Genomic DNA, 22,600 nt, shown 5'->3' with positions numbered 1-22,600 from the left:
CCTCCTCCGGCAGGCAGGGCTTTGATGTCACTCTCATTAAAAGGCTGGTGGGCAGAGCCCGTGGTGTACATATTCATAAGCGGCCGCGCAGGCACGCACTCCGCGCCGGGGTCCGGGGTGCACCAGGGCTCAAGGTCCCGAGCTAACAACTGGGTGCTGTTATCCAGGCAGACGGTGTGTGCTCAGAAGAAAGGGAAGCATGAATTTTTGCATTAACGTGAATTTAACAGCGCCGCAAAATTCCGCCCTCGACGTAAAGAGGGAAATAATCCCCTTAATCTGAATGGAATCGGGTTTTCTCCCAAGAAAATGGGAGTAGAAATAGGACTGTGCAAGTCAGAGGTGTCCCCGTTGGCAACCTGTTGGCATCCAAACAAACGGTAAGGGGAAACAGCCTTAATTCTCTTAAATTATAAAGAAAACAGCTGCATTTTTTTGCAAATTAACATGGAGCATAGACACAGTAACCAGAGCCAATCTCTGCAGACCAGGCACTCTGCATAGTTGATCTGGAACAATAAATAGCAGTGAGACTTGGGATCCAGAGCAGAGTGGGAAGACAGATCCCATCTGCTAAAAGGTTACAAAAAAGGATTAAGAAAAGGATGTCTTTTCATTAACGTCTCCTGTTCGACAGGAAATGAAGGCCCAGTGCCTGCATCACCCACGCACTACAGTGGGATAGCTGATATATCCAGCTCCTCGAGGATCTTGCTTCAGGAATCTACTTTCTAGCTTTTCCAGGAATGGAACGTAAATCTGGAGGCTGGCAAGGAAAAAGCTCCAGGCTTAACCAGCAGAAAACAACTATTAAGAGGACAGAAGAAAATCAGATTTTGCGGTTGTTAAAAGATGTCAGAGGATTCACCTGAAAGAAAGCAGAAGCAGAGTTAAAGCTGCCCAGGCAGAACCATTTCTTGCATCCAGCGTGAAGAGCAAGGGCAGATGTGTCCAGCCAGGCTCCAGGTGCAGAAAAGACCCCTGAAGCAGTATATTGTGATTTTGAGGAAGATGACAGATTTGGACCAAAGCGTGGTCCAATGTTCAAGATATTAAATAAAAACAACCTAAAATATGTACTTAAATCAAACTTGAGTGAATATTTGTCACTGTGCTCTAAATTACCTCTTCCTGCTACAACTTGTATCATGTAGTCTCAACAATCTCGTGTTGCACAGTTCCTGCGAGACGAAGATACAAGCAGATTAATAGCACAGCTACTGTTCTTATCTGAGTAAATATGTCTTGGCACCAAACCCATCATTAAGAGACAGAATTCTTTTATTTTCCCATAGAAAAGACGTACTGGTATCACTGTCACATATATAATAGTAGAACCACAGAAGGGGTGGCTGCGGAGGGACCTCTGGATGTCATTTAGTCCTCCCATACAAAGCCAACTGTCACCAGGGCTTGACCAGGTCAGCTGTGCCTTGGTCTCGCTTAAAAACACTCAAGGATGGTGAGTCCATCAGCTTTCTGGGTGTCATCTCCTACTGTTTCACTACCCTCCTGGGCAAATAAACTGTCTTGCCCCCACACATTTGTCCAGTCTTCTTGTGCTAGCAGTTCGTCCTCGTACACATCTTTGCTTTATTTATAACATTCCAGAATTCCAACGGGCCTCAGTTTTAAGGGGAATTTACACTGCAGGAGAGTGAACTTAACAGGTAAGCCATAATCGTAGCTACTTCTGGTATACAGAGGTTTGTAATGGGACACTGAGCCGCTGAGAAATTAAATGACTATCCTAAAAGGTCGCAGTGTATTACAGAAGCAGGACCCTGAGTCTTCAGTGTCCAAGTCACCAACTGCAGACATGTAAACTGCATTAATACCAATCGACACAGGCAGAAAATCTGTATGAGGACTATTTGCTAAATACTTGGTAGTTACATGTCTTTTACATAACCTTTATAGATATTAACTGAGATCCCAAAGGAATCAGTAGATATTATTGTTCTTACTCAATAGATGGGGGAACAGTTGCAAAAAGATTAAACGACTCGTGTGACCTCAAGCAGTGCACAGGCAGCAGTGACCAACTGGACCACGGCCTTTCTCACTGCAGGGGCCCTGGCCCCTTTTATTTGGGCTCAATAGCATGATATTCAGCCCAGAAACTGGTTCGGTGATCCTTAACATTTTCATGAAATTCAATTTCAGCTTGGCTTCCAGTTGATTGCCAGAAAAATTGTTGTTTCCCATGGAACACCATCGTCTTCATGGTGCTTACATCACGGACCTGCATCAAGAAAGACCAAACCATTATATCACAGCAGCCTACAAGTATAAAGTACCCACAAAATACTGGGGACTTGCAAATTGGTCACTCAGGGGGAAAAGCTGCCCTGTGCCAAGGTTAGAAGAAATACAGTGGGCATCAGCAGTGCTCATTCACATCTACATTCACATAACAGAGATCAGTGTGACCCTCTAGGATTAGTGACTGAACTTTGCATCTAGATGGAAACATCTAATGAGGAGATGTGTTCATACCCATCCAAACAATCCCCTTTAGGTTTCTGACTCACCAGGACGTAATTAAAATGTGTTTGGTTGCTCTCATTGCCCAGGTCAATATATAGGGCACGGATAGCTATGCGATGCTGAGGAGCCACATTGATGAAGGTCCGACACACTACTTGTTGTTGATCAGGCAATTGCCCGGGATTCTCTATTTCACCTTGGGGACCAAACAGCTGCTTGTCACAGTCTGAGAGGGGGAAAGGGAGCAGAAAAGAAAATGATTTAGAGAAATGTCCAGCATCTCCAAGACAGAAATCATTTAAATTAAACACAGGCAGAAAAGTTTCTCTAAGGATTTTCATCTGGGAACCTCCCAGCATCAGCAAACACCTGCAGAAGGCTTGCCTTTAAAATGGGGGGGTAGTCCACAAGTAATATTAATTCCAACACTCCTCAATCAGGGGCTTTTTCGCTGCTAAAGATGAAGCAAGGTTTCCACAGATTTCCATAGGCAGCCATGACCTGTGGAATTCTGGGGGCATTGTCACGTGTGCCTTAACCTAAAGCAATAGCAAAGCTTTCAATAAGGTACCTTGGTAATATTTTTTAGTTGCAGTTCTGCTGTTGTACTGAAGAATGACCCCATTTCCTGGCAGCAAAACACGCTGTTTCACAATCAGTGTATTCGTTCTGGAATTTATCAGTGACAAAGGGAGCTTCCTGCAGCCTGTCCGCCACATCATTCGCCCAGAAAACAGCACTACCTCACCTGGAATGGAAGAGCACAGGGACTAGAAACACTTGTACTTTAAGTAAACGGCTGCAACCTATCTTACATAGGTCTGGAATCAAGTAATTTCTGCATCTTGTCCCTATCTTATCAAAATCTGTCACGAAAACAGTCCAGTTAACTAATCTAACTGTACTCATTCCAGAAAGAGGGTATATTACAGAGAGACTTTATAACAGGCCAAAGCAATCAGCTTCTTTAAACCCATAAAATCCTTTCATCCAGTATCTATCAATAAAACAGGTAAGAAAACATTATGTAAGGGGAGGAAAGGCATGATCTTCATTTAGTCCTAGCTGGCAAAGACTTGGTGGGACAGAAAGACTCGGTTTCAGAGCTTACATAGGCTCCAAGGCAGCAAGAACCATTCAGGGCACCAAAAGCACACAAGCAAATGAGGCGCAGATTTCCCAAAAGGGCCAGGCTACTCTCCAGCACACCCTGGACTGGACCGTACCTGCACTGCAATTGAGGGAGCTCTCCAGGACGCTGACTGTTATCTCCTCCCCAAGAGGACGTCCGATGGCCACAGTGCAGTCGCTGCTCTCTCCACCCATCATGTTGATGACCCCAGTGGCATTAAGAAAGAGCTTTCCACAGACACCTGTACAGCAAAGACAGATGAGAAACACATCCAGAAGGAAGTAGAGCTGCTGAAATACAGTTCCCATTCCCTCGTGGCACAACGAACAGACAAGTGCCAACAGTTTGCCCACCTTCCAGGTAAAGCACGGGAAGAGCCAGCTGCTGCCCCAAGGAATCCCAAGTCAGAAGAGCTTTGTGAAGCCCAGGGAAGGGAGTCATTGTTCCTAGCTCATGGCATGCTGGAAGGAGCAGCATGTTGTCTCTCCTAACCAGGAGTATTCCCTCCCACGTTCCTGTCCCTGTACAGCAGTATGACCACCACAGCCCAGCTGTGTGCAGGAAGCACCGACCTCTCTACCTTTTGGTAGTGTCCTACTCACCTCCACTGGTCTCCTTTGTGTGTTCCTGAGGCACAGCTGGCACAGCAGATGGAGGAAGATCCAGGTCCTTGTATCTCGCCTCTTTGGCAGTTGCAGCTGTTGTCGGATGTGCAGCTGGTGTCACTGTCTGCAGTTGTGCTCCATGGGACCCGTTCCCCATCACCTGCTCAGGACAGGGCCCTGCGGAGCAGCCACGTACCACAATGGCCTTGGGGAAGTGCCTGCAGAAGATGGGGTTCACGTGCTTACGGGTTAACAGGTTGAGGCAGAAATCCTGCCGTGTCTGAATGCCATTCCCACATGAAGTTGAACACTGCAGAGGAAGAAACCCACAGGCCTTTACACATGTGTTTCAGTTGGTATTTAGAAATAAATACACTTATTGGCTCAGGCATGATCTGAGGGGCTGATCTTTTGTTCACTGATGCTGTTTCTATCACTTGCCCTTTCAGTGCTCTAGTTTCATCAGCTATAATATGGCCCACATCCCAGGGATCTTCCAAACTATATCTTTGAACTGAACCACTTCTCAAAAATTCCAGAACGATATGCCTTCCAGAAGCAAACATGCCAAAGACCATTTTTAAACTGCATATAAAACCTGAGAAACATGGGAAACAAACCTACAGCTGCTAAACGTAGGACAGCGGAAAGGGTGGAAAACATCCCTAGAAACAGTTTAGCATTTCTGTGGGAAGTAAATATACAAGGCAGAACTGGTTTTCTTCGCTGCACGCTTTAGGGGAGTGAACAGCTATAAAACCACTGCACTAGACACCATGTGCTGATCTGAATAGGAGCAGATACCTCTGTCCACTCGCTGAAGCTCCATTCATAAGAACACATTCGTATGACACAGGGGACGCTGGTAAGGGGCTTCTCTGCCACTGGACACAAACGCTCCTCCAGCAAAATCTCCTTGCCGTGGTGAATCTGCACACAGGTGACCAGCTGAACAGCTAAGCCGAGCCCACAGCTGGAGGAACAGGGGCCAGCTGGAGTTACCTTCCATCTGACAGAGGACACGGAGGAGAAGAATTAAGTTAGTGAGGAATCCCCATCCTCTACTACCTCTCACTGTAGAAAATGCACTGCAACTCCCTCATCCTTCCCCCTTCTGCTTGTCGGCAGCTTTCTTCACCACTCCGCCTCACACGTTTTGCTGCCTGTGGTACTTAGAAGGCAGCCTGTGAAACAAGGCTGGGCACTCCAGAGCAGTTTTGGAGTTGGACCCAAACAGAAGGCATTCACAGTTGCATAAGCCTGCAGACTCGAAAAATACACTGAGTCTTACTCTGAGTCCTTTACAGTCTTCCCTAGGGTGACACACACAGGCTTAACTGCAAAAACAATTTTATCTCCCTCCAAAATGCACACCACTCTGAACAGTCAGATCAGAAACCGGCCCAAGGTATTTCATCCTGGGAGCGGCATCCTGTAGCACGTAAAAGAAGTTCAGATGCCAGTGGCTTTCCAGTCCCACAGCAACTAAGGCAGGGCAAGCTCTGCCCCATTTATCAAACCTAAGCCATACCCTAGATTCCACCATACACGTTCACGGATAACTGCTCTTCCCCAGTGCGTGCTCTTGTGGCCCATATGGCTATTTTGACCTTGGAGGGCACAGGTCCAAATTACACAGCTCCTGCTCCTCTAGGTAAGGCAAACCATCACACTGGGCGTCTGCCACAATCTAGTCTGCCTTTTCCCCGGTCTCCCTTGCACAGTAGAGGACCTTGTGTATCACACCTCCTCCACAGCTTACACTGCACGAGCCCATTTTGTAATGCCACCTGGGAATAACGCAGCTACCGGTGAGCACCTCCAGCTGTCACCCATCTTCCCTGGATTTTAAATCCAACCAGTCTATGGAAGCACACCTGGAATTGTGTTAATGCACGCATACACACTGCTTCATGTTTGAGAGATCACCAGTCACCCCACTGAGTGCAGTCTGCGATACCATAAATCCTAAGGGAAGCACAATCAATTTCCTTCAGTTCTTGGAGCAGCTATCCCAGATTCTTAGAGCATTTAATTATAGCTACTTTCCTTGATGCTATGTGGAAACTGTACGGCTGGCAAATGTGTCACCATCTTTTGCAGTTATGGATTTGTGCCTACTTCGCCAGGGTAATATGAGATCAAGGGGTTTTCAGTCTTTCCACGGACTCAAACTCCAAAAACTTCACTTAGTTCTGCCTGAGAAGATACCAGCCCAGGAAAGACTCTCAGTTAGTTTGCTGAGTATGGATCACTGCTACTGTTTTTGCAGCTGGCTGTGCTTTCAAAGCAGGGGAGAGGAAGATAACATCCTCAGAGTAGCTTGACCCTTGCTTTGCCATGTCCCTGGAGACAGAGAGAGGAAGGAAAGACCTCTCACTGGCTCGTTGTCTCCTGGTAACTGCTTTACCTTGGTGGGCAGGGACTGAGATCACAGACTTCCATCCTGCTTTCTGGCTTTGGCACTGGATGACAGTTTTCTTCTTGTGTTTCTTCTTTGGTGTCAAAAGCCACACATACATAGTGTAGCTGAGTCTTACCTAGAAAGAGAAGCAATTGCATGCAAGGGTTGCAAATAAGCCAAGCAGTGTCAGTCGCATCTGTGTGTACAAAATAAGCTGACTCTGTCCAAGCACCAGGCACACTTATTGCACTCATCTCCCCCAACTCTAAAACAAAGCAGCAGCCAGCCAGCCCTCTAAACCATTCTTTGTCTGAGCCAGGCACCCTTGCCTCTTCCAGACTCAAAAAAATTGTGACTACAGCTACACATGCCCTTAGAACTGTAGAGGGGAAAAGACCAGGTTCCTGAGGTTCCTAGGCACTGAGCACACATCTACAGCCAAGTAACATTTCCCTGCAGCAATGAAAGATCTCACCTCTACCACAGGAGACGGAACACTCTCCAGCTAGAGGAATCCAGACATACACGGTCTGATTTTCCAGTTGGATATTCCCAAGTGACTCCGAAGTCTGAAGTAAGTGTGCATCTTCCTCCTCAGAACAGAGCAAAAAGACCCAGACTGACATTGGCACCTGCTTTCCACACTGGTCCCGCTCTAATGAAGCCAGAGGATACCTCCAGATCAAGCCTACAACATATTTGCTGTCACTGAAGAAAGAGGCACATTTAAGCACTTTCTCCATTTTTGCAGAACATATAAGTACCACGAATAGCTAAGGACATCCAACAGCCACCCCCCCCCAATTCACACTACCTGAAGAGGGATACCTGAGACTGGAGATGCCTAAAGCAGTATCTTCCCCATCTGTAAATGTAAACCTAGCAGTGGCTCCCCAGTACAGATTTGGACCAGTGATCCTGTGCTGAGAAGCCCTCTTCCCTGCTAGCAGTCCTCCCCACCGTGTCAGAACCTCCCTGTTTGCCAGCGAGGTATTTACCAGTGCACCAGGGGTTATTTCTGTTTCTGGTTTTGTTGAACTCTGAGAGGAGAAATCAAGAAGGAACATAGTCAACAGCTGCCCTAAACAAACCATCTCTATGAATTGATGAATCTGGCAGCATAAATTAAGGGGGACAGAGCTGTCTAAAGTGACAGGATGAACCTTTAACTTGGCAGACATCCTTGGTATAAACCAGCCTCCCAGACTCCAGTAATAAGGTGGTTCTTCTTAACTGGTAGCCTCCTGTGGATCACAAATGCAAAGCTCCCAGTGAGACTACTGAAATAAGCCAACCCAATAAACTCACTTTGTCCCAGCCCAAAGGGCACACGTTAACCACACACGGCACAATGGAGAGGGGTTTTTCTTCTGCTGGGCACAAGCTGTCATCCACAACAATCTCCAATCCATCATGAAACTGAACACAGGTCAGATTCTGCTGGGCAACTCCAGTTCCACAGAGAGCAGAGCATTCATCTCTCTGAGACATCTTCCACCTGAATGGGAAGTAATTGTGTCACCCTATTTCTCATCTGGATCATGGAGGCTTATTACTCATGCCACTGATTACAGAAATGGGTCATACAGAGTATTCAGCTTCCTTATTTCAAAAGCCTTGTCTGGATGCAATTGAGAGGACAACTGCTGGAAATTTAAGTCCTTGCACTGACCGCTCTCTAGGACTAAAAGCACCTAAGCTAAAGAGCTATAGCTCACAGTGTAATCACTTTTTACTAAACTCTAAAACAAGATCAATGTCTGGGTAGGCTTGGCTCTTGGTCTTCTTTCCAGTCCTTGTGTTACAAGGATCTCCTCCGGAGTAAGACCAAATCTTTGTTGGCACAATCTTGGAAAGGATGCGAGCAGACATCTTCTTCTGGCCATGCCCTCATAGTATTTTCATTTAGCAGACTACTGTAAAATATTGGAAGGACTATCTCCCCTCCATTCAGCTGACATCTCAATTACCTCATGCGAACAGGAAAGACAACACGGTTTGGGATCCACTACACCATTACAATTAAGAAGAAACTACTTTATAAGTTTCTTTTTTTTTTTTTTCCACCTTGAACAATGCAAATGAGACTGTAGAGACTGGGTTAGCTGGCAGAGAAAGGACACGCAAAGTAAGAATTCAGCTGAGCTTCAAGGAACACCAACCTGTACAGGCATGGCTCCATGGCACAGGGCTCGTGCTCCGAAAGGGGCCGTGGGAGCTCCAGACACCACTGATTCTCTGTTATTTCATTCTTTGTCTGGTCAAAGCACACATGATCCACTGGTCGTGTCCCTAGGATACAAAAGGAAAGGAAGTTATAAACAAAGTGAACAGCTCACCTCTATCATGCCAGGAAGATGCAGTAATTTTGCTTTACTCAAATCATCTGTGTAGGAAAATAGTGTATTGGGGAATGCAGACTTTCCACAAACACAAAACCCCCTTCTTTCTGATATAACTTCTCCTCAAGAGTTTTAAAGTGACTTTTCAAGATGAACACCCCAGGAGATGAGAAGTCTGATGGATAATCCACTGCCAAAATGGAAAGATTGCTCTAAACTGGCTTTTTGCAGGAACAAGGATATCAATCATAATTTGGTCCAAATTACTTCTAATGATCTTGATGTCTGACTGATGAGGGACAGGTTGCTGAAATAAGCTCTAGCAGTCAGCCATTTTTAAATTACATTCTGTAGAACCAATCATGTAATATCAGCACGCAGCCTTTGTACCCAGACAGCACCGTGCCAGTGTCCCCAAAGTGATCACCAATATCCAAAACTAGACTAGAGGTACTGAGAGAGAAACTGCAGACTTGCATTGCCTGTGGCATGCAAGAAGTGAAATATTCATGAACTACAGCTATAAACAAGATTTTTAACAATACTAAACCTAACAGGTAAAGTGGGTGAAAATCCAAACTCAAAAAAGTTACAAACAAAGCTGTAAAGAGTCTCCTTTGCAGTGAATGAGCTACCCACAAAGACAGACAGGCACTCCTGACTCTCAAAGAGCATGACCCCGAGAGGCAAATGTCAAGAATCAATCAGCAATGCTATCTTTTCACTACCCTCCTTGTTTTCAAACGATGTCTATTAGTAAGGAGGCCCTGAGCACCACTTTCAGCTCTCAAGATGCAATTTCAGCTCAGATTCTTAAATTTCTGTTATTTTAAGTCCCAGCTTTCTCATTTTTTGTTTGTGACTGCATTACCTGGGAGGCTCTAGAGCATTTTGAGTTCTTTACTTCAGGGTTTCAGCAATCAGTTCACCTGGGGAATCTGCTGGAGAAAAGCTCTCCAGACATAACTAGTCCTATAGATTGACTTCCAGAAGTATTCATTAATGTATTTTCTAAATCCTTGTCATAACAGTCGTGAGAGGCTTGCCACTGTCATCTGTATTATCTGGTAAACAAGATGTCAGACCGTCTACCAGAGGGATCTGTTACAATCTGCATTATGATTTCTTCAGAGAGACAGAAAGGATTAGCCACGGCACAGGAATAGAATTCTAAGAAGGAAGTTTCATAATTAGCTCTGAGGCTTTACTTAGACACACTAGGTACCACTCTGGTCTCAGACTTTTGATGTTCAGCCAACTTCAAATTACAGTCTTCAATAGCTTTGAAAAATCTGAGAAAATTATTTAGTCTTAAAACCAAAAGTTCAGTTAAAACCTATTTAAAAATCATGTTCACGATCAAATATTTTCACTATCATTCTGATGATTCAGCTCATTTGCTGATTTGCTAATTTAATTCAAAAGCTGTACCACTCTTTTCATTGGTTCAGTTTAACGCTGGCAACTGTAGCTCGCTTTCAGCAATTTGCTTTTAAATTCAGTTCAGCTATTTAATAAGTTCTAATCAAGTATCTATTGCTGATGCCACATTTCTATCAGTCAGCCCAGGAGAGCTCATGGAGTAAAGATCTGGGTGACTACCAGCCAGGCAAACTGTAAGTCTGCCCAGATCTCTGTAAAAAGTAAAGATTGAGTACTGCTGCTTCACCTTCCCCACAGGTCACTGAACACGGCCCCTGCTGAGGAATCCACGTATACGTCAGATTATCTTTGGGGACAAAATAGCTGAAGGTGATGTCTGGGTTGGTGGCATCACCATATTCTTTTGCATACCTTCGATAGACCTGGTGAAGGAAAAGTTGTGGTCAATGCACAAATCAACACAGACTCATTTCTTAGGACGAAGATAAGAGAAGCTAGTCCCCCTTTTCCATCCAATCCTGAGCCTCAATGCTATGACTCCCAGTTCTTGCCAGATGCAGCCAGAGTACTCACCATGTGAATTCTGTGGGCAGGGCACTAAAAAAAGATTAGGCCAAGCACAAGGTTTAACGCGGCATGCTTTTCCCCACACAACCACCCCCCAGACCTGCGGAAGCCTGTAGGCAGCCGACCCTCAACCTTTCCCAAGAAGAGCAACACCATCACTCTTAGTGAATACCATCTCCACTGCCCTTGGACACAAAGCCTGCCACCCCTCGATTCTGCGCTGCAGCAGAGCTACACAAACTCAGCCTGGACAATTCTGACTGGCTCCTTTCCAACTCTGCTACTTTAATTTACCTGTATTTCAATTTCTTCTTGTGTTGGCCCATCCACATGGACTTCCTCCAGGCTTGGCAGGTTGTCCTTGGTGAGAAACACTTTGTACTTGATCTGGCTGTCCTCCAGAACTGACGGATAGGTGACATTCAGTGAGATTTTTCCTTTTCCAGCAACCACATACTCTCCTTTAACCTTCACAGCTAGAGGAGCAAAAGTACAGTGAGGTTAAGAGATATGGTCACCGGGATCCCCTGGTGCTGACAGCTACAGACTGCCCATTTGCTAGAAACCAGTTTGATCAAAGTCAGGCAGCCCAAAGAGCATGGCTTCTATCACTTCTCACTGGACACCATCCCACAAACAAATTGCATCATCAAGAACTTTCCTCCCAAATTTCATTTTCTTGTTTTCACAAGCTTGTTGTAGCTCTGCCTGTAGTCCCTCCTCTCCTTTTCATTCAACTCACCCAAATGTGTGAAGAGTGGTCTCCGATTGGTAACATGGACCAAGGTGGTATTATGAGGCAGGGATAGAAATGTAACGTACTCTGGAAGGACGGAAAGAAAGAAGATACGGTCACCTTCTATTACCGTACCTCTGTTAAAAAGGCTGGGGATTACAGAGCAACCCCTCTTTACCTTACTAGCATGTTATCCGTTGTAGGACAAGCCTTACAGGCAGCAAAAGAGCTTAATTGCAGACAGGAGTTATATAGCTAATATAAAAAAATGATACAATAGTGATGGCCAGCAGGCTAAATTCACACTAACCTTAGCTCTATCAGCTTGGCTTTGGCTTGAACATAGTGATGGTGAAAACAGCAAACAAAACTGAACTGAATTCTGTGTCCCATTCTCATCTTTTTTTTTTTTTTTGTTCTTTTTATGTTCTCTGCTAATATCTGTATGCGATACTGCAAGAGCTAGATTAGTCCCAAGTGGATGTTTAACATCTCAGGAAGCATCTGACACAGCTCCCAGCAATTTGCTGGACTTCCCAAATGGCTACATTTCTGGTCCATGCCCAGAGAAGAACTATGACCAAAAAAGTCACTCTGCCTACACAACAGCTACCTCCCAGCTACCTCTTAGCTGCCTTCTCTGTTGACTACGCAAACTCCATCACCATATCCTCCATAAAATAAAATCAAGCAGAAGCAGAAACAAGAAGTCACATACAGAAGGTTATGAACACTGAATATGAATACAAATATGCAGCATACAAGCAGTATTCTGCTGTCACAGAATGGTGAGCCTGAGGGTGAGGACTACACACCTTTAGCTTTTCCTTCTGTGTAAGATCCACTGATACTGGTGCAAGTGGTATTATCACCCCCACAGACCTTGCAAGAGTCCATTACCTTCTTGGAGTCCATCCGGCCATCACACCCGAATGCCTGAGCAAAGGGGAGAGTCTGTCAAGACTTGCCTATTCTGAGAAGAAAACAAGCGAATGAAAGCAACGTTGCCTGAATTCCTGAAACTGCCTTTTTCATTTGTAATTCGAATTTAAGAAGACAACATAGACAAAGATGCATTTTTACCTAGATCCACCACTGTACAGCAGTATGCAAGGCCAGGGACTGGAAAGGCTTAGCTAAGAGCACAACAAGTTTCATTAGTTGTGTGGCACTTTCTTTCTCATAAGAAGTAGCCCAGAAAGATTTCTCTTGTGACCTAAAACAAAGGCTCTGCGCTCCCTCTCTTTTACGAACTCTTTCTGGAGGTGGGGGGAAGCCCAGGAGAACAGTAAACATGAATGTCAGGTTCTAAAGGAATCTTTAGCTTCCCAACCCCCAAACCCAAACCTAGCTCACATCCTTCAGCCTGGCCTTCGATCCCATGGAGCTCAGAAAAGAGATCCTATCCTCATTCCCACGAACAAGAGTAATTTACACAAAGCTACAGCAGGATCTCAGCAGGCTTAGCAGCAAAACACGTGCAACCACTGAATTTATGCTAGAGGCACTGATCCCAGGCTTTGGATGCTGCCGTAACATACATATTTATCACTGTCGCCAATAGAACAACAGAAATCAGAATAGATTATGCCTACACCCTCTGCTGTTCATTAGGTGGCAGTGCATTACAAAACATTGTGAACAGGAGGATAATGAGAAAAACATAAAATGTTAAAAGTGTATTCTGGGAATGTAAAGAAACAACAGAAAACATACAACCGGGTCACCATTGAGCAGTTACTAAAATGCAGACAGCGCGGGGGAGTTATATTCAAGTTCATCACGAAAGAATGCCTTTCTCACGTCCAATCCAGGGGAGAAAAAAAAAAAAAGTTATACTTCAGCTTTGATTAGTGATACTGCAACAATCAATTTGTCAACTTGTGATTTCCAGGTTTTACTCCTCGTACTCGGTATGTTCAAATCATGTCACATTCCTCCAACAGAGTCAGCATTTTATAGGGCTATTTATACCATGCAAACTGCACAGCTAATGATGTCTCCTCAACCACCACATAAACCAATTGTTTCTTGGATCGGGATGAATAGCCTTACGTACTTACTGCATAATGAGCAGAATGTCTTATCTAGAGGGCATTGGCATTGGATGCACAGAGAGAGCAGTAGATTGTTGGACTCCATCCAATAAGCTAAGAACAAAACTCTCTTCTTTTGAGAAGAGCTCGCCCTTTTTTTTGGGACACTATGTTTTTTTCCCCTGCTCCTAGCAAACCGACTCCTTTGGTGCAGATTACATGTCAGAGGTTCACCTGGATTTCCCAGTGACTTACTCTGCAGCTTCCCATTACACACAGATTGAAAGCCCCGTGGTGTTCAGAGTCACCCTGCTCACATCTGGTTCCATCTATGAAACTGTCTTCGCGGCTTACCATGAACTCGTTTTCAAGAGCCCTGCACATGTGCTTGCATAGCATGTCCCCTAGAGGAGGCAGACAGAAGAAAGGAGTTACACTTTCAGAAAGGCACATGGCTGACCATCAAGCAATGGGAAGAAGTCAAAAGGATCTGACAGAAAGGGTATCCAGGTTTCACACGAAAACCAAAATAATCAGTGAAATGGCCTTTTGACTTCAAAGTACAGACAGGTGCATAAGCGCTCCCTTCACAAAGAAACCATGGTTTTTCAGTCTTTCCTTACCTTTGGCAAAGCCAACAGCAGAAGTCCAGGTATAAAAGGATGGTGCTTCTACAGTGAGATACAGTGGCTTTAAATTTGTTGCGGCACATTGTTCAGCCATAAATTCCTGCTGGGTCATCAAACAGGCCTACATCCCAGAGAGAATTGTAATGGGTAATGAAAGGAAATTACTGAGCGCAGAATCCCAAGCAGCATTTTACCCACTAGCTAAAGGCAGAAAGCTGGTAAGTAAAACACCAAAACAACTGCAAATAAAGAAAACCACTTTAAAGGGAGGCTGCGGGATATGCAGAGAATTGTGTTTGGAAGCTGTTATCTTTGCTATTTATACAAAATAAATGCATAAGGAAAATAGGAACAATATAAGAATGTCCCTCTGAAGAAAACTATTATTGAGTCACTATTTTCCCAGTGTCTCTCCTGCTGTGAAGGCATAGAGAAAATGCTTGATTACACGTGAACAATGCTATCAAATAATACTTCTGTCTTCAGACACAGTGGAACAAATACCTCCCCTGTTGTCAGACAGATGGAGGCTGTAACACAGATCTTTAGTCATCCTTCCCAGAGCGATCAGCTGTGAGAAGTACAGTCCCAAACCATACAGCTTTCAGAGGGTTAAATGGCATTAAGAAAAAAGCTCAGAAGATGCGATCAGCCGCGTTACCTGAGTATTGCACATCTCCACTTGGGTGCTGGTGCCACGGCATTCCTGCCCCCCAAAAGCAGGCCTGGAAACAACAGGAAAAGTATTCCTCAAGAGAGGCAGGTTCATCCCAAGCAAAGAGCAAGACTCAGACCCTATGGCCCTGAATCAGTCAAGAAGCATTGCAAATTCCCCAGCTCCCCACCTCTTACCTGGGGTTGTTACAGAACCGCTGCCTTATCACAACTCCACCTCCACAGCTGCGGGAGCAGGAGGAGAAGGGGCTCCAGCCCGACCACTGCCCATGGACTACAGCCATGGGGTTCAGTTCCTCCAGAGAGCTGCACTGTCCCTTGGAGCACCACTAAGGCCAAGAATATACAAAATTGGCAGCAGCACCACAGTGAACCCAGCAGGGCTGGGATCTATAGGGGTGGCACAACTCCCCATCTTTTTGCAGGCCAGACTGTAACAGAGAATCCCAAGATGAATGAGGCACCTTCTCACAAGAGGCTAGAAGAGTCTTATTCCTAACTACAGTCTAACATGAGACTGGGGTTAAAACTGAAAGCTGACAAGTCATTTCAAGAAGAAAGCAAGGCTTTGGAGGAGAGCTCAGATGATAGGCTATAGACCTGCAAAGCAACTCCAGAGATACAGACAAGGTGGAAACGCCAAGATCAGCTGGTACTAGTTTGTGTCTGGCCTTAGCTCCCTGACCGAGGGGCAGAGTGATATGTACCTTCCGGCTGCCAACAATGTCCTGCTATCTAATGAGCTCCATAGCACCTACACCCACTTCTGATCATCAGATCAGCAGCTTCCTTACCTTATTGATTCCACACTCAGTACCATCCAAGAGGGGAACAAGAAGCCGAGTACAGCTAGATTTGTCTCCTGGTTGTACATGGCATGAGAGAACTCCACATATATCCTGGTGTGACAAGAAAATCAGGGAGTTCAGGGAGTCACTTAGGCTCACCAACACTGCAGTCCCAAAAGCTGCTCTGTTTTAAATGGCGCGCATCCCAGACATTTGGTTTCCCCACAGCTACCCAACAATGCAAGCAAGTCCCCTCATTTCTCCTGCTATTGGGCAAAAGTTGTGGGCATGTCAAAAGACCATCACCACCAGCTGTAATGCTCGAAGATGATCAACTGAAGCAATTACATTTTCAGCCACCTTAATGCTTCCTCATTAACGAAACATATCCAGATGGCAGCTATTAGCCATGCTGCATTTCTCAGACATGGGGACTTGAGCAATGGTGGGGAAGCTGAAGGAATCCAATGAATAAGAGCTCCCTAAGACAGGACCCTGAGTAGATGTACCCAACACCCTGTTTGGACAGAAGGCTCTGGGTACTGAGCAAACCTTAAAGGAGACTTATGTGGATGTAGGAGGTGACAGAGAGAAGGGAAGCATTTTAAAAGCCTGTCAAAGGTTTGTTCTTTGCCAAGAAATCTGTGGCAGGAAAGCACCTTCCACCCCTTTATAATAAAAATGTCCTCAGCTCCCTTTTCCTGAATTTTGGCTTCAGAACATTCCCCTGCTGCCCCTAGCAAGACAGACAAACGTTCTACCTACAACATTGCTGTCAGCAAAGGTGCATGCTGTGGCAACGCTCCCAAAGGCTATTTTACATTGCTCATCTGCTCCATAGTACAAGCCAGGCTTCCATCCAGGGATGCTGCTGTCTGTGTCCGGCAGGTCATTTAAGCAGTTTGTTTGGCCTGTGCTGATAGAAACACAAAAAATATCACTTTCCCAGCTGTGGGCAGTAAGGACAATGACATGTTTGCAAACTTATGCTGAGTTTCATTCTGGGAGTTGGCTGTTGCTTTCCCAGACAACACATGCTTACTGTGGGCTGTGATGGATTTAGCTGCAGCAGCTGCCTGGAGATGCTCACAGTTCCCTGCTGCTGAAGTTACAACAGAAACTCATGCCTTTTCCTCACCCAGCCAGCTCACAGCCCGCAATGCTTGTTTAAACCTAGATGCTCTGACATTTTAAATAAAATTTCCAGGCTGAGCTAGTGTCTGAGAAGCCCAACACAGCCCAGGCATGTTAGTCACTAACCAAAGTAATTTCCAGTTACTTGAAGCACAAACTGGGTTTAACCTCAGCAACAGACACAAGTGATAAGAAATAAACAAACCCCAAGCTTTGCACAGTTCCTCATTTTCCAAGAATGTCCGATTTTATTCATTGTCTTTCCCTGCTCTCTCCTAAGCTCCCAGCACAGGGAACCGCTCCCACATGGGCACACAGAACTCGACCGTTCCCTTACCTGACAAAGGCCAGGAACTCTTCCCGGCTGCACTGTGACCAGGCGAGGTCGATGCTGTTGTGGTTTCCTCCTGAACCCATGATGTAACCGCTGCTGCTGCACCGATTCCCCTCACCATCATGGGGAATTCCAAGACTGTAACAGAAGCAGCACGGTGCCCTGAGAAGAAACCCAGAGGCTGGGTTCCCTCAGAGCTTCTCTTCTCTAAGCAAGGGATGAACCTCTTCTGCAGCGTTTCTTTCTACCATTGACACAAAGGTTTTCTCTCCTCTTTGCAGCTTCTAATTGTCACAGAGCACACAGGAATATAACAAATGCGTGGAACTATTTCCAAAAGTTTAGTATAATCTATGGGAAACCCCCTGTTATGCCAAGAGATCCTTTTCCTTCCTCAGAATCCTTTAAACTGGGGAATGTTTTTGCCTGAATAAAACATACGGGGCTGCTCTGGGGCTTTGCTACTGACCTGTGCCCAATCTCATGGGCTATGGTGACTCCAAGGTCAAAGCCAGTGTCCTGGGTAATAACACAGCTCCAGAAGGAGGAGCAGACTCCACCTAACTGAGTTACTCCACGTAGCTCCTTGTTCCCATCAGGTAACTCCAAGTCAAACCTAACGTAAGGGAGACAGATACAGAGAAAAGAGCAAAGAACCACAGCAGCTAATAAAGTCAGGTCTAGACATTCAACTGAATTTATTTGCACTTTCCTGATCTAACTTTGCCAGCTACCTAACATTTCTTTTCACACATGGAGCTCCCTGGCGCAGGATTGTAGTAGCAAGGTCCCACAAGTGCCCACTGTTCAAAATTTGTGGTGATTCTACATTAAAAAATCCCCATGACATCAGACAAGCAGAACAGAATAAAATGACCTAATCCTATTCGCAAAAGACAGAACAGTATCATCATCTCTTTGAAAAAGAGCACCAAAACAAAGCCATTACACTCGAGAAAAGTTTGCCTTCGACAACTTTAGCCAAGGCAATTTAAAGCAAGGAGCCTGAAAGTCAGACAAAATGTCTGAGTCAGAGTAGCACTAGAAATCTTCCATAGAAAATACCACTGGGTATTCACTTCCAGTTACTGTTCGACTCTCCTGCCCACAAAAAGCTGCAGTGGGTTTGGCTGTGCTGCTCTGGAAGCACACAATGTCTGCCCAAGTCTAGCTGGTCAGAGTTTGAGGGATATTCCAGTTCCTTCAGAAACTGAAGAAACAGCACCTCTGACTAACTGCATTACACTAAGGGCCAGAGAATCAACCCCAAACAGGAGAATCAACCCATTTCCAAAGACTCTCTGATGCCCAACTGCTGGAAGACTCGGTGCAAATCATTGTTATTGCACTAATAGCTGGACACCGTCAGACCTGTTTCCAGTCCCCTCCCAGGGCAGGGGAGCTTCAGTACCTGGTGACGTAGAGGACAATGTCAGCGTGCTGAGGGTCAGAGTCATTCTGGGGGTTGACCTTCTTGCTCCACTCACAAACGCTGATCAGCGAGGAGGTGATATTTGTTGTGATGTTTACCTCTGCCTAGAGTGAAGGCACATGTCTGCACATTTCATACACCTTTTAGCAACTCCTTGGACAACGCTTGAACATAGTCTTCCCTGCTTACCTCTGGTTCTCTCAAAACAAGCATTTGCATCAGATGAACCCTGAAATGAGCACCCAGTGAGGCATCTCTCAACAGCTCTGCCCCCTGTTAAGAGACAGAAAGGATTCAATAAAGAAGGCACCTCGGTGACTCCCACTACCTGTTCCCAATAACAGAGCTACATTCACTACAAAGGTAACACACCTGGTAACCGTAAGGGGCAACTATAAAAACACCGAGAAGTACAACATTAAAGTATGCACTACAAATGTAAATAAATCTGTCAACAGATGAGAACTGTTGTTAGACTTGTCAGATACTCTGAAGTAGAGAGAAGAATCTGCATGGAAAACAGCTTCATAGGGCGGGACAGTGAATGCTAAAGACTTTTTTTGCAATACACACACAGAGAAAAAGACATAAACAAGTTCTAAATAACAGCAAAGGGAGACATTTAGAGAAAATCTGTAATAGAAATAAAACGTTGAAGTGTAAAATGTAAGATTAATTCAGTGGATCTGAAAAGCAACAGGGACTGGATCAAGGCTGTGGTGATAAAACTCTTGCTAGTGGATCTGACATAAGAAGATTAGTAATGAAATGAAGAGCTATATTTTCTACATGGGCTTTAAGGCTACAAGCTCAAAGCCTCTAACAACCACTTTTCCTCGTGCAGTTCCTTGTACAAGGGAAAGCTTGCTATGCAGTGCCAAAAGAAGCAGAGAGGAACACCCTGCACATAAAGCAGTGCTTGGTTCGAGAAGCACGTAAGTATGAACACCTCCGAAAGTGCACTCACAGAGGTCTGTCTGCATGGGGGACAGCCTGTAAGACTGTGAGCTCTCACACTGGCACAGCAATCCAAACGGAAAGCTACTCACAATGTTCAGGTTGGTGAGAATATATCTCTCCGTGTCCTCTTTGTGGTACAAGTAAACATCTGGACCTGCTACGACCATCAGCTCCAGATGTTTGACAGCTCCCTCAGCCCTCTTCTGCAGACGAGAAGGAAACCACCCTGCTGAACAGCAGAAAGGCACACGGGGAGTTTAACATGCAGGACAATATAAAAGGTCCTACAGATCCACTGTTTTTTCCTGGATGACTAGAATAATCCAGCTGGAAAACAACTCCAGTTGCTTGCTCAGGTCTACCGCTTCTGTTGCTTTCTTTCACCTGCCAGCATCCTTAATGACATGCCTATGCTATCAAAATAACAAATACCTGAATGAAAACACACTAGTCACACCTCAGTGAGGTGAGAAATGTATTTAAGTATACTTATATATTTGTAGATACAAATTATTACTTTGAGCTCATGCAAGCAACCCAACTACCAGGAGATAGCTCTTCCAAGCAGAACAAGCAGGGCTTTCTCCCCATGTACATTACCTCTTGCTGTATTTGCCTCTCTCGCAGCACTTCTGAAGAGAATGTGGGGTCTGGAGAAGCCGAGGTCCTTCAGCAGGGCTATATCTTTGTTTCTGACAGGCCTGATATGAATCTTTTCCTCATCTGCAATGACGACTCCTTGCTAAAGGAGATGAAATTCCATCTCTGAGTTATTCCAAAGACATTTGTTATCGGTGGAGAACTGTGTGCCATATCCTTCCTGTTTCTCCTATGTAATTCTCAGATTTATTAAATGGATGGTTCACACACGCTTGGCGCAACAAGCTGCAAACCTACAAAGGCTGTAAACGCTTGTAAGAATAAGTTCAGTGCATACTCACCAGCTGCCCTTCACAGTAAGTGACTCTACACTGAGCCCCGGGAGGTTGCAGTGGATTTCCACCTGCAAAGCAGTTGCCTGAGAATCGCTTCAGTAAGCTAAAGGAAGAGTTCACCGCTTGATTGCTCACAAAGGAAGAGGAAAGGAGGGCATGGTCCTCTAGAAATTCAAAGGCATAGAGCTCTCCCCAGGCCTCAACGGAGCAATATTGAATCCGACAGGACAGCTCAATCTGTTCTTCTTTACAAGGGCAAGTTGGCTCAGCAACAACAAACTCAGGTACTGAAAGAAATGAAACAAGACCAGAACAAGAGGAACAGTTATGAGAAACATACACAGAAAACAAATGTAATGATCTATCTCACTAAGAAAAAATACAAATGACAACTGTGGCTTTTGGGGATCATTGTGTCAACGAACTTCTATGCTTTCATGTATTCTAAAGTGAGGATAATCTGATTAGGAACAGACAACAGCTTTGAAACCGACTCCTGATTTATCAGCGCTTTTGCTCTCTCGATAAGGAGAACAGTTAATTTAACAAAGGCTGAGACAGTTTTACTTGCTCAGACGTTAAGTATTACTGAGTGAGAATTATCATAATCCAGACAGAGACAGTGGGATGAGCACTAGGTGAACTCACAAGTAGACAACATCCTTGCTTTCAGGATTTGAGAATTTAAAACGTATCTTTATTCTGAACTACCACCAATCCAGACCCAGAGTACCAGTCCCTCCATGTGTTTATTAAAAAAAAAAATACCAAGTGCATTTAAACTATTCTTAGTCTAAAGCTTCTCACTCAGAAGACCTGGATCTGTTAATCTCATAGAAAAATACCAATTCAGAGAAGGAGGACTGCAGGAGAAATCTGCAAAAAGATTTATCATATCTCCTTCAGCAGATTTTAAATACCGACCCAGTTCTTCAACCACTTTCACACTGAAACATGGATTGCCTCACTGAGAAATGTGACTCAGAAATGCTAAATGCTTGTCAGATCAGGGTTTGTTAATAAGTGTTCTTAGCATTATCAAACATATAGGATTAGAAATAAACTGACAGATGTGTTCCAAAATCAAGAAGGAAGGAGCCCTGCATACCATCAGACACCGAGCTGGTTCCAAAATAAGACAAAACATCTTCCACATCCAAAGCGCCGAGAAATTTCTGCAAGAAGAAGAATAGCTTTACATTTTTTTTTGAGAAAAACAAATGGATACAAGACTATCGCTTAACTGAACCTAACCTGGAAGGAACGCCAGCGAACAACTCAACAAGTACCGATGCCAAGTTCTCATGGCTTTCTTTTGCACTAAGCATGGGCTGCACATCAGCCACCCAGAGGAAACAGCTTTATCATCTTGATTAGTGAGGTTTGATGGATTTTGGCTTAGAACACGTGTTGTGTTGTCTCTTCTTCTTTTTTTTTTTTTTTCCTAGAAATAAAAAAGGCTTCCTGGAAACTGCATTTTCTGGAGGTCAGACTCACCTCTCGGAAAGCCGACGGCCAGCAGAACCCCAAGGGGAGCATCACGAGCGCCCGGATCGTCAAGCTGACGATGATCATGTTGGAGGAGTTGCAACCAGCGCGGCGCAGTCAGCGCTGGCCCAGGGGTGATGGAGGCGATGTTTGGCCCAAGGCATCACGTGGAGCGGAAGGGAAGGGTGCAGGGTTAAACAAACAGGGGAGCTGATCCTCTGCAGAGAGGGGCAGCCGGGGGGGGAACGGCCTGCGGCCGGAGGCTTTACAGGAACAGCTGGAGGGAGGGAGGTTTTGCGCAATGTTTGCAACTTTACTGCAGCCAAAGAGCGCCGGCAATGACGAGCTTTGGGCCAGTCTTCACGGCCAAACACACATGGGGCCATTGTTGGGGGGGGGGAGCGAAGAGGCTCCGTGCTGTTCAACCTGTGCCCTGACAGGCCCTCACACCGCCGTGTCGGCGGGGTTAAACCCCCACCGGCTGTCAGGCCCCCAGCGGGGCGGCAGGGTCCTCTCCCCACCCCGGAACC

General features: G+C 45.3%; 1 protein-coding gene across 1 annotated transcript; it reads right to left on the bottom strand.

Annotated features, from left to right (window-relative positions):
* Positions 1-1,269: 1,269 nt before the first annotated feature.
* ADAMTS13 (ADAM metallopeptidase with thrombospondin type 1 motif 13) lies at positions 1,270-22,157 on the bottom strand (the record flags this gene model as incomplete). The annotated part of the gene is made up of 29 exons (XM_082492564.1): positions 1,270-2,245; positions 2,535-2,716; positions 3,062-3,238; positions 3,717-3,863; positions 4,225-4,537; positions 5,032-5,236; positions 6,638-6,767; positions 7,107-7,224; positions 7,940-8,129; positions 8,794-8,923; positions 10,643-10,778; positions 11,218-11,399; positions 11,666-11,746; positions 12,475-12,595; positions 13,951-14,099; positions 14,319-14,445; positions 14,986-15,049; positions 15,177-15,328; positions 15,794-15,898; positions 16,553-16,703; positions 17,259-17,393; positions 17,725-17,871; positions 18,667-18,791; positions 18,877-18,960; positions 19,737-19,876; positions 20,248-20,389; positions 20,589-20,869; positions 21,691-21,757; positions 22,080-22,157. 29 exons carry the CDS (start codon positions 22,155-22,157, stop codon positions 2,087-2,089), a joined length of 4,218 nt encoding a protein of 1,405 aa, XP_082348690.1. The 3' UTR covers positions 1,270-2,086.
* Between the last annotated feature and the right edge of the window lie 443 nt (positions 22,158-22,600).

This window comes from Vanellus vanellus (genome assembly GCF_965231255.1).
Source record: "Vanellus vanellus genome assembly, chromosome: 18".
Taxonomy (NCBI): domain Eukaryota; kingdom Metazoa; phylum Chordata; class Aves; order Charadriiformes; family Charadriidae; genus Vanellus; species Vanellus vanellus.
This window is presented reverse-complemented; position numbering and strand designations above follow the sequence as displayed.